Consider the following 12,309-nt stretch of genomic DNA (forward strand, 5'->3'; position numbering starts at 1 on the left):
ATATATTAGTTTTTGCCCTTTTAAGCTACTACTTTCAGTTATTAAAAATAACTTACCAATTATATCTTTTACTATCACCCAGCACTGAAAATTTATGGATAGTCTCCAACCTAAGTAACCATAACCAGCACCCTATGTTTCCACCATTTTAAATTCCTTAATTATCTATGATTATTTGGAACTACCATATCTTTGAGATGGCTTAGTTTTGACAGCAATTTCATGAATAACTCTTCCACTCCTTCCACCTTATTTTACAATAATATGATTAGTTTCTAACACATATGACATTGTATATTTAAGTTAGGATTAATAATTCTGCATTTCCTCTTATTAAAATGTTTCCCTAATCCCTAATATGCTATGATTTTTATCTCAAGGCAAAGATAGATTACTTACAAAACTAAATGATATTTTGGGATTATATATTTTTTTGTTATTGCATGCCCTGAAATCTTGCTTTCAGGTGATAACCACTGTTAATAGTGTATTCTCTATTCTTCCAAGGTTATTTTTCTATATAAATATATTTTTATTTTAAAAAAGACCCATGTTGCACATAATGTTTTATAACTTATTTGCATTTAATATATTTAACTATATTATTTATATGTTTCATTCACCTATCCATATTATTGGGCTTCCCTAGTAGCTCAGATGGTAAAGCATCTGCCTACAATGCAGGAGACCCGGGTTCAATCCCTGGGTTGGGAAGATCCCCTGGAGAAGGAAATGGCAACCCACTCCAGCATTCTTGCCTGGAGAATTCCATGGACAGAGGAGCCTGGCGGCCTATGCTTTGCTGCTGCTACTGCTGCTAAGTTGCTTCAGTCGTGTCCGACTCTGTGCGACCCCATAGATGGCAGCCCACCAGGCTGCGCCGTCCCTGGGATTCTCCAGGCAAGAACACTGGAGTGGGTTGCCATTTCCTTCTCCAATGCATCAAAGTGAAAAGTGAAAGTGAAGTCGCTCAGTTGTGTCCGACTCTTAGCGACCCCATGGATTGCAGCCCACCAGGCTCCTCCATCCATTGGATTTTCCAGGCAAGAGTACTGGAGTGGGGTGCCATTGCCTTCTCCGGGCCTATGCTTTATGGGGTCACAAAGAGTCAGACACGACTGAGCGACTAACACACACACATAAGCATCCATATTATTTGTCTATCTCATTTATTTTATTGGCTTTTGATACTATTTAGTTTTGTGAATCTTATATAATTTATTTAACCAGTCCCTTATTGACAGTTATTAGAGTTGCCAAAAACCAGGTCATATTTTCATACTTTCTATGGTGCTTTTTGGAGAAGGCAGTGGCACCCCACTCCAGTACTCTTGCCTGGAAAATCCCATGGACGGAGGAGCCTGGTAGGCTGCAGTCCATGGGGTCGCTAAGAGTCGGAGACAATTGAGCGACTTCACTTTCACTTTTCACTTTCTCGCATTGAAGAAGGAAATGGCACCCCACTCCAGTGTTCTTGCCTGGAGAATCCCAGGGACAGGATCCTGGTGGGCTGCCGTCTGCGGGGTTGCACAGAGTCGGACACGACTGAAGCAACTTAGCAGCAGCAGCATGGTGCTTTTAGACTAAAGACTGGTTGTATAGATTTCTCTCACCATCACCCCCCTTTGTTGCAAGAACCTCAGTGTTAAAGGACTTTATAATTTATTTGAAATAGGCACCATTTCATTCTGAGCAGTTCCAACTAAACTGAGTCATTTTCATACCCTTTTTTATATTCCCTAATGGGTATCTTTTTATGTAACAAGAATGAATAGGTTCTCTTTATATATCCTTCTGTGCTCTGAAGATAAGATTTGAGATGAGAAAAAGGAATCAGAACTTAGCTGTAAGTAGAGTAAGTAAGTAGCTTATTGTCTAAATAAGGACATTTCTGAGAGAAAAGGGAAGCTGTTAATAGTTACTACAAGACAGGCACAAACCAGAATTTTCTAAGACAAAGTGGGACATATAGTCATCTTACCTATAACCAAGATTGATCTCTCATCCATACTTCTGGATTTGGAGTGTAAGACACAAAGCAGAGAGTTAAATGGAAAGAAGAATTGGAAAAAAGAAAGGCAAGAACAAGAGGAAGGGACATTCTGGACACCCAGAATCTGGACAGCGTTATCAGTGTCAGTGAAAGGAAAAGCAGAGTGCTGCTTTAAAACAAGTTTTCTCCACAGATTATTGGTTGCCTGAGGTGGGGCGGAACGAAATAGGTAAAGGGGGTGAAGTAAGTCAGGGGGCTGCAATGTACATCATGTTGACTGTAGTTTAATAAAACTGTATCACATATTTGAAAATGGCTCAGAGGATGAATCCTGAAAGTTATCACAAGAAAAAAAAAATTTTGTAGCTGTATCTGGTGACAGATGTTAACTGAACTTATTGTGGTGAACATCTTGCAATATATGCAAGTATCAGATCATTATGTAGTACACGGAAACTAATGTTATGTCAATTATACCTCAATAAAAAAAAGAAGTAAAAATTATATGAATCCTTAAAAACAAACTTCTCTTTTACTCCAAGTAATATCTAATCTTCTTCCTTTTAGAAAAGCTAAAATCAGATAAAGTTTCAAAGGAACTCTACTTTTCAGTCCATCTTGTTGGCTTTATTACTGACTGTTTTGGGATTTTTATGTGCTTTCAAGGTATGACCTGAAGGACACAAGTAAAATCGCATTGGTTGACATACAGCTGATTGCTGCCATGGGCCCTCCAGGTGGTGGAAGAAATCCAGTTACTCCCCGTTTTATTCGGCATTTCAACATCTGCACCATTAATACTTTCAGTGATGAAACTATGGTCCGAATCTTCTCATCAATTGTAGCATTCTACCTTAGGACTCATGACTTTCCTCCTGAATACTTTTTAGTTGGGAACCAGATTGTCAGTGGGACTATGGAGGTGAGCAAAGAATGCAGAACAAAGTCTTTAATATTATATATATCTGCATTTGATCCTTCGGTTTTTGTATTTTTTTCTTCTTTTCCCCCCTAGCCATCTACTTTTTGTCTTCACTGTCAGAGAAGCTGTGAGGAAGGTTTGAAAACAGGAAGATTGTAGGCTTTGAAATTGGGGAATCTAGCTGGTTTTGAGTCTTGACTGCTATTTGTTAGCTACCTAGCCTTGTGCAAGCAACTTAACCGTAGTTTTTTAATCACTAAAATGGGAGCTAATGTCTATTTCACAAAGGTTGTTACAAGGAAATCATCCAGAACCAGTATCTGCCACATTGTAGGTGTTGCCTTAATTGTTTGGTTCCTACTCTAGTATTTATTAAATTTCGCTTCTCTCTCTCTCTTTCTTCATGTTTATGTAAAAAAAAAAAAAAAAAAAGAAACTTAAGCAGCTTATGAATCCCTTATTTTTGCCAGACTGCATAACTTAGCTGTGGAAGTGAAAAAAAAAAAAGGTGGGACACAGGGGTGGGACTAGAAAACAAGACTGTCCTATGGCCAAAGACTAGCGCTTAACTTACTCAATGTGTGTTACCTACCTCTGCTCAGAGACCAGAGCCAGCCTCATAGCCAATGGTAAAAGGGGGAAAAAATGTATTTAAGGTAGTTTAGTGATAATCTCATTGAACTAGGCTTTCTGGAGGTTGAGATCACTGCAACCAGCAGCAAAAAACCCCCGAGAATCATTCCATCAGTTCCAAAAGCATTGGGTCTTTCTAAAGTTCTTCTACCCCTGTTCTGGTGGAATGGTGTGTTGTTAAAATAGAGAAACTAAAATAACAAAGAGATAGTCTGTTGTAATTACTATACTTATTCTGATACAGAAAAGTGCTTCTCTTTGTAAACTATATTTGTATTTCTATTTATAAAATATGATATTTTTATTATGTATTTATATATCCTGGAAAGAGAACAGAGTTGGTTAGGCAGAATAGAATACAGAAAGGATACTCTGGGTTTGTTTTTTTTTTCTGTCTTTGATACACTTGATAATACCTACCATGTGTGGAGATTAGGGGCAGGAGATAAATTAGAAAAGATGTAAATTAAATAAATTTATAAATTAAAAAATAATTTTATTTGGATCTTTTTCTATATTATCAAAGGTTTAATTTATCTTTCTTCAAGAGCATAAGCTTAATGAATTCAGCATTTAGTAAAAATAAATAATTCATTTTGATATTATAGCCAATTAAGATAGAAGGAATAGAAGGGAGAGAGAAAACAAGAGAGAGAAGGGAAGGGAGAGAATATGTTGATTTGAAGTCAGTGGTGGTCAAAGAAAATTGTTTCATCATCTTCTTCATTTCAAATGCTTCAGAATACATTGTCTGATTTCACTTTCTATTGAAGTTTTTGTTCACTGTTTAATCCCAGGTCATTCACCTTTAAGTGGAACAATTATAATTACTGGGAAATAAAAGCATTGTCACTTTTTGGGCATGGATGGAATCAGATGATATTAAGTTCCCTCAACTCAATAATTCCTGATCAAGTTCTGTAAAGCAAAATAAATAGATATATGCCATGCTAAACTCAGAACTATACAATTTTCCAAGCCAATATAATCTGATAGGATAAATAAAATATTTTATATAATATACTCTTTGTTACAGCATATTATATTGTTGTTGACTTTATAGTACAGTGTTGTTGGCTTTGCTGATTATAAGCATTTGACTTTTTGCTTTGTTGCTTTTTTCATATTCAGATATATAAACAGTCCATGGAAAATCTTTTGCCCACTCCCACAAAATCTCATTACACTTTCAACTTGCGAGATTTTTCACGTGTCATCCAGGGCTGTTTGCTGATTGAAAGAGATGCTGTGGAGGGCAAGCACACGATGATCCGTCTGTTTGTGCATGAGGTTCTCCGAGTGTTTTATGATCGCCTCATTAACGACAGTGACCGATTCTGGCTGTTCACTTTAACCAAAAATGTTGTAAAGGACCATTTTAAAGAATCATTTGATAGTATCTTTTCACATTTGAGGAAGGGGAATGCACCAGTGAGTATATTTAGTGTTTAAAAGAAAGTCAAAACAGTCTAATAGCAGGAATTATTACAGTCAACTTATCTTTAAAAGAATGCTATTACTCCTTCATGATCACATTCTTTTTAACTTTCCTTATATATCGATATTTAGCTTGAGAAGATTTGATTTCAGAATAGTTATATATACATAACATAGAAGTTATATGTTAGGGATTGAATGATAATAGTAGATATAAGGTGCTTAGCATGGTGACTATCCCTTAGTAACTACTCACTAAGTGGGTGCTTAGAATGACTTTTCCAGCTTCCAGTAGAGGGGGGAAAGGGGGAAACTTCTATGACAGAAAAAATCTCTTTTCATTTCCTCAGGATATAATGTAGTTGCAGGTGTTAATTATACAACTATATTAGTTATTACCCAGATGTTTAAAAGAATTGTTTATTTTAGAAAAAATTTTAACTTTTGTAATTTGTTGATTTCCATTTTATAGATATCTGAAGAGGAGCTAAGAAATCTCATGTTTGGTGATTATTTGAATCCTGACCTTGAAGGAGATGACAGAGTTTATATTGAAATTCCAAATATTCATCATTTTAGTGATGTTGTGGACCAATGTTTAGATGAGTATAATCAAACTCACAAAACAAGAATGAATCTTGTCATTTTTAGGTACCTGTATTTGGTGTTGATGCTTAAAATTACTATTTGTAAAATTTTATTGTGAAATGTTTAGAATGTAAAAAAAGATTTTTTTAATTTGAATTTATTTGAATATTTATTTAAATTAATTTATTTGAAATCTCTAGCAATTTATTTGAAATCTCTTGTGTAGCCAACCCTCCCTCACTGCATTCCCATTGTTCCTTGCAGGGGTAAAAAGAAACTCATGTGTTTCTTTTGATTTTAACTACATGTGTGTGCTCCTAAGTGCTTCCCAGGTTGCTCAGTGGTAAAGAATCCACCTACTAATGCAGGAAGCACAAGTTCAATCCCTGGATTGAGAAGGTCCCCTGGAGGAGGAAATGGCAACCCTCTCCAGTATTCTTGCCTGGGGAATCCCATGGACAGAGGAGCCTGGTGGGCTACAGCCCATGGAGTCACAAAGAGTCGGACAGTTAGTGACTGAGCATGCCCACATGTATGTTCCTAAACATACAGGCAGTCTTATTTTGCATGTTTAAAAATCATATAAGTGGTATCATACTGTGCATATTCCTTTGCAAGTTGGTTTATTCCAGACCGTGAAATTCACAAAAAACAAAGTTTTACTACTGTATTGCATTCCAATGTATAATTTTAACACAGTGGAATCATTCTTCTGAGATAGACTTCTGTTTCAGATACTAAGTACTGTAAACTAGGTAACTTCTAGTTTTTGTAATTATGAAAAAGGTTTGAATATTCATGTCTCCTTGGTTACATGTGTAAGGATTTCTCTAGGCTATATTCTTAGAAGTGGAATTATTAAATTTGGAAAACTCAGCAGTGGCCACAGGACTGGAAAAGGTCAGTTTTCATTCCAATCCCAAAGAAAGGCAATGCCAAAGAATGCTCAAACTACCGCACAATTGCACTCATCTCACATGCTAGTAAAATAATGCTCAAAATTCTCCAAGCCAGGCTTCAGCAATATGTGAACCGTGAACTTCCTGATGTTCAAGCTGGTTTTAGAAAAGGCAGAGGAACCAGAGATCAAATTGCCAACATCCACTGGATCATGGAAAAAGCAAGAGAGTTCCAGAAGAGCATCTATGCCTTTGACTGTGTGGATCCCAATAAACTGTGGAAAATTCTGAAAGAGATGGGAATACCAGACCACCTGACCTGCCTCTTGAGAAACCTATATGCAGGTCAGGAAGCAACAGTTAGAACTGGACATGGAACAACAGACTGGTTCCAAATAGGAAAAGGAGTTCGTCAAGGCTGTATATTGTCACACTGTTTATTTAACTTATATGCAGAGTACATCATGAGAAACTCTGGACTGGAAGAAACACAAGCTGGAATCAAGATTGCCGGGAGAAATATCAATAACCTCAGATAGGCAGATGACACCACCCTTATGGCAGAAAGTGAAGAGGAACTAAAAAGCCTCTTGATGAAAGTGAAAGTGGAGAGTGAAAAAGTTGGCTTCAAGCTCAACAATCAGAAAATGAAGATCATGGCATCCGGTCCCACCACTTCATGGGAAATAGATGGGGAAACAGTGGAAACAGTGTCAGACTTTATTTTTCTGGGCTCCAAAATCACTACAGATGGTGACTGCAGCCATGAAATTAAAAGACACTTACTCCTTGGAAGGAAAGTTATGATCAACCTAGATAGCATATTGAAAAGCAGAGACATTACTTTGCCAACAAAGGTTCATCTAGTCAAGGCTATGGTTTTTCCAGTGGTCATGTATGGATGTGAGAGTTGGACTGTGAAGGAGGCTGAGCGCCGAAGAATTGATGCTTTTGAACTGTGGTGTTGGAGAAGACTCTTGAGAGTCCCTTGGACTGCAAGGAGATCCAACCAGTCCATTCTGAAGGAGATCAGCCCTGGGATTTCTTTGGAAGGAATGATGCTAAAGCTGAAACTCCAGTACTTTGGGCACCTCATGCGAAGAGTTGACTCACTGGAAAAGACTCTGGTGCTGGGAGGGATTGGGGGCAAGAGGAGAAGGGGACGACAGAGGATGAGATGGCTGGATGGCATCACTGACTTGATGGACGTGAGTCTGAGTGAACTCCGGGAATTGGTGATGGATAGGGAGGCCTGGCGTGCTGCGATTCATGGGGTCGCAAAGAGTTGGACACGACTGAGCGACTGATCTGATCTGATATGTTAGCATCTTCTATTTTACTAAGTTTTGCCAAAGTATCTTCAGAAATGATCATTGTTTTTAAGAACTCCCATTGTTTCTCACCCTTGCCAACACTTAGGATTGCCAGATTTGGTTAGTTTTGTCAGTATCACACTGTGTCTTTAGTTTTAATTTCCCTAATTACTAGCGTGGATACCTTTCCTGGATGTATTATTTTGTATATAACTGACTTTCTAGTTCTCACATAGAAATCCTAGTATTAAAATGTTGAATACACTTTTTCTTTTTCTTTTACCATGCTTGTGATATCTTAGCTCTCTGACCAGGGATTGAACCCTGGCCCTTGGCAGTGAAAGTCCAGAGTCCTAACTAGTGGACCACCAGGGAATTTCTGAAGAAATCTTTTAGATAAAAATAATATGCTCCAGTACAAATAGTTAACAATTTCATTTTATTTTTGTAGCTTACATATATTACATTTCCTGAATTTGTACTTCAAATAGTTTTCCTTTACATCAAATGGTTGAATTGTAACTGCGTTTGAAATATCACACTTATTCATGATTACCTCTTTAAAATTGAGATAGTAACATATGGGACAGCAAAGTCCATCCTTCTAGGAAAGTAAAGCAATAGTTATGGGTAAATAAACATTTACATTCGTATTTTGAAGTATAATAATATCTATATATCATAGGTATGTTTTGGAACATTTATCACGAATATGTCGGATTCTGAAGCAGTCTGGTGGAAATGCTTTGCTTGTCGGACTTGGAGGAAGTGGTCGTCAATCTTTAACTCGTCTGGCTACATCTATGGCAAAAATGCAGATTTTCCAACCAGAAATTTCAAAGAGTTATGGTATGAATGAGTGGAGAGAGGACCTGAAGGTAAAATCATGAGGAAATCTAGTGTCTAAAATAACATCTGTGCATTCTTTTATCTGTAAAGAGAGAGCCAACCTGTATAGCTAGCTGTGTGCTGAATGCAATGGTGATAATAATACTATCCCTAGGCAGTTACTGCATGTGCTGAGCACTGTTTGAAGTGCTTTACATATGTGCTTTCTTTCTACAAGTATGACAATTCAGTGTAGCGGGTATGGTTGTCTCTGTGTTTTACTGATAGGGAAACTGAAGTTGAGAACAGGTATGCACAGCAGAGTGGGATTTATAACTTAAGTCTTATCCACTGCGTTCTTACCATGCTGCTGCTGATTCTATCTTTATTCTAGTTCAGAAAGGCCTTATTTCAGACAAATGTGTTTTTTCAGTAGACTGTTAGATATAAACCTCAGTGGTGATGACGATGTCATCAAAGTTGTCAAATCTTAATAGTTTCTTTAGAGCTGCGCTGCTCTTCCAGTAACCAATAGAATAGTGGAGGGCATAGCTGGGGCTTCATACACACGTGCCTGTGGTTCTGCTGGCCCTGGAAGAGAGATGACCCAAAGTGGGAAAAAACAAGAGAGACTTTGCTGGACTTTTTAAACTTTTTCTGACCTTCATGTACTAAATAAGTCTACATCTTAAAAGTGAGTGTGGAGAACTGGCTTTTATATCTCCATTCTTAGATGGACAGATTCTTTCTTTTTTCAAATCCATCTTAGTTCCTGAAGTGAGACTGTGAATGGGCCCTCTTAAATCATAAGCCCACCTCTGAATCAATGACTGTGCCTTGGGGCTTGGAAAACTGGCCAGTTGGAGTCTCCCACTGGAGGGATGGGTAAAATGGAGGCCCAGATTGACAGTGCCACCTGTGAGAAGTGAAAGTGAAAGTTGCTTAGTCATGTCTGAATCTTTGTGACCCCATGGACTATAGTCCATGGTATTCTCCAGGCCAGAATACTGAAGTGGGTAGCTGTTCCCTTCTTCAGGGGATCTTCCCAACCCAGGGATCGAACCCAGGTCTTCTGCATTGCAAGTGGATTCTTTACCAGCTGAGCCACAAGGGAAGCCCCAGTGGGAGAGGTATTAAAAATTGAGATTTTTTTTTTGATCCAAAACGTGTTTTTGGGGATGGTTTCCCGTTCATCTTGATACAGGGTACTTTCAGTGCTGCTTCTGTTTGAAAGAGCATCCTTCTGTAAGTCTTGCTTTTCCTCCTGTAGGGTGGCAGAGGACAGTAGAGCAGCCAACACACAAAACTACTGTTGTGCATGGCTAAAGATGGTGGTGATCTTATAGCAACCTGGGCATTTTGCATTCATGAAATAGGAACTGGGGCTCTGCACCAGGCGCTTCTTCTTGTGTTCCCTCTTCTCTTCTGGAGAGGGATGAAGACCATCCTTTGCAAGAGGCATGTTCTTGTGAGGAGATTGACACCGCCAGAAAGGGCAGGATGTTGTTATCAAAAGAAAGGAAAGGGGAAGGAAAGCAAAAAAAACACGATTTCCACCAGATTCTGATTCTAAATACATTTTTATTTTAAGGCCCTTTTAAGGAATGTGGGCATGAAGGGCCAGAAGACAGTCTTTCTAATCACGGACACTCAGATTAAAGAGGAAGCTTTTCTAGAGGATATCGACAGTGTGCTCAATACTGGAGAAGTACCTAATATTTTTGCAGCAGATGAAAAACAAGAAGTGATGGAGGTAAATGCTTTTCAGGGAGTGCTGCTCCCAACTCAGAAATGTTACCTTGAAACTTTTCTGTTCTTCAGTATAAATATGGCTTGTGCAGAGAATTTTGGTAATCAAAACTTAATGTATATTTTATTTTAATACTTTTTTTGGTGAATTTTAAATAGTTATAACTGTAGAAGTATAGTTATGAGACAGAATTTTAATTATTTTAACCCAGCTTTTTCCATAATGATGACAGTGTTTCATCCATTTGATCTTATTTAGCATGTTTTATGAATGATTAGAGATTTAAAATCATGTCTTTTTTCCTTACCTGGAGAGTAGGTGCTTTACACTGCTGTGTCAGTTTCTGCTGTACAGCAAAGTCAATCAGCCATACATATACCTATATTCCCTCTTTTTTGAATTTCCTTCTCATTTAAGTCATCCCAGAGCATGGAGTAGAGTTCCCTTTGCTATACAGTAGGTTCTCATTGTACAGAGTAGTGTGTATATGTCAAAAAATAAAATAATGTCTTATGGTTATAGTGAAATGAGAAAATATAGCTTTAAAACACTACTTGATTCACTTTTATAGTTTGCTGCTAGTTAGTAAAATTTCAGTTTGATAAAACTACTTGTATTGATTCTGGTACATCTGGGAATCATGCTTTGTGATTTAGTTGACAAAGAAAAAAATATATTTTTTGATGCACCCCTACTTCAGATGTCCTGACCTTCGACCACCATTTTTCAGATCTTCCCATACAAGATATCAGCTAGTAGTTTCCCCTTTCCTGTTATCATAACTACTTTTACCCACAGAACACATCACTCGTATCAGGATGCTTCATTCCAGCCTCCAGTGATAGCATCTGGAGTAAAATGGATCCCCACTGGTAGTTCAAGCACCCTGCTTTTCTCATCTATGTAATGGAAGTATTATATACACAAAATAGTTCCTCCTATACAGCATCATCAAATGAAATAAGGTAGTTATGGAATGTCAGGCACTTAGAAAGCCCTCAGTAAATGTGATGCACCACCAGTTCATGGCCTGGAGTGGGGAAGGAGAAAGGGAAAAAAAAAAAATTCCAAGTTCTCTATTTGTATCTGGGTAGAATCAAGGTTGTGGCTAAAAGTTCCTAAGAATGGTGATTCTCCTAATCCATAGGAAAAATATATTCCCTACACTCCTTTCCAAGGAATGAGACCCTTTGGGGAATGGGATTTTCTAAACTTTGCAAGGCTTTTCTGCTCACTTTAGTGGTTATTTATCTTTTTCCTCTCATTACTTTGCTACAAAGCTTTTCCATGGCTTTACTATTTTATGGTATGATCCAAGAATAGCCTGAAGAACTTATTTCCTTCATATTCCACCCAAACCTAGGAACACCATATCAATTTATCCACAAGGAAATAGCCATGGTCAGAACTCACAGGTACCAAAGTGTATCCTTTTATTTTATTTTTTTGCTTGCTTTATACCAATATTTAAAAATATAAAAGATATATAAGATAAATTATATTAATTTCTTTGCATACCCTACACTTTGAAGACCAGGTCTTGGACTTTGCTTATTTCATCCATCTGACACAGACCACTGATCTATAGAGCTTGGGCCTGGTCCTGCCTACTGATCACCTCTTATAGACTCAGCACAGTCTCTGATGTCAGCATTACAATTGTAGCTTCAGCCTTCCATTTCCAGGCTACTTTTCCACTGTTCTGTTCACACTCCTTGCAGAATTAAATTGCTGCAAAGTTTGTCTCAATTTTGCAGTGACTTATTTACCGTATTTAGTGATATTTTCTCAGTTCTCTTTTAAAATTATCATTCATCTCTGAAATAACTCATCATTCCTCTTTTAAAATATGTTTTTGTTTGACTGCTGTGAAAGTTCCCTCAGTTTGTTTCCTATCTCCTTCAATATCTACTCTTTTTCTTGCTCCCAGAATCAGTTGTGCTCCC

General features: G+C 37.7%; 1 protein-coding gene and 1 pseudogene across 26 annotated transcripts in view; one reads left to right on the plus strand and one right to left on the minus strand.

Annotated features, from left to right (window-relative positions):
• Positions 1–12,309, plus strand: part of DNAH12 (dynein axonemal heavy chain 12) — a 191,553-nt gene that overhangs the window by 108,449 nt on the left and 70,795 nt on the right. For all 26 annotated transcript variants that reach the window (XR_015151493.1, XR_015151494.1, XR_015151495.1 and 23 more), the window contains 5 exons: positions 2,660–2,915; positions 4,680–4,979; positions 5,458–5,636; positions 8,471–8,663; positions 10,205–10,366. Coding sequence is in view for 22 of the 26 variants with exons in the window: in XM_086367336.1 (XP_086223462.1) it covers positions 2,660–2,915; positions 4,680–4,979; positions 5,458–5,636; positions 8,471–8,663; positions 10,205–10,366 (1,090 nt within the window). In the remaining 4 variants the exon portion in view is untranslated. The remainder of the gene's footprint in view (positions 1–2,659; positions 2,916–4,679; positions 4,980–5,457; positions 5,637–8,470; positions 8,664–10,204; positions 10,367–12,309) is intronic.
• Positions 9,825–10,180, minus strand: LOC147348357 (small ribosomal subunit protein eS27 pseudogene; annotated as a pseudogene).

The sequence above is a fragment of the Bos grunniens genome, chromosome 22 (assembly GCF_055505025.1).
Source record: "Bos grunniens cultivar Pamir isolate PY7600 chromosome 22, Bosgru_T2T1.0, whole genome shotgun sequence".
NCBI classification, from domain to species: Eukaryota; Metazoa; Chordata; class Mammalia; order Artiodactyla; family Bovidae; genus Bos; species Bos grunniens.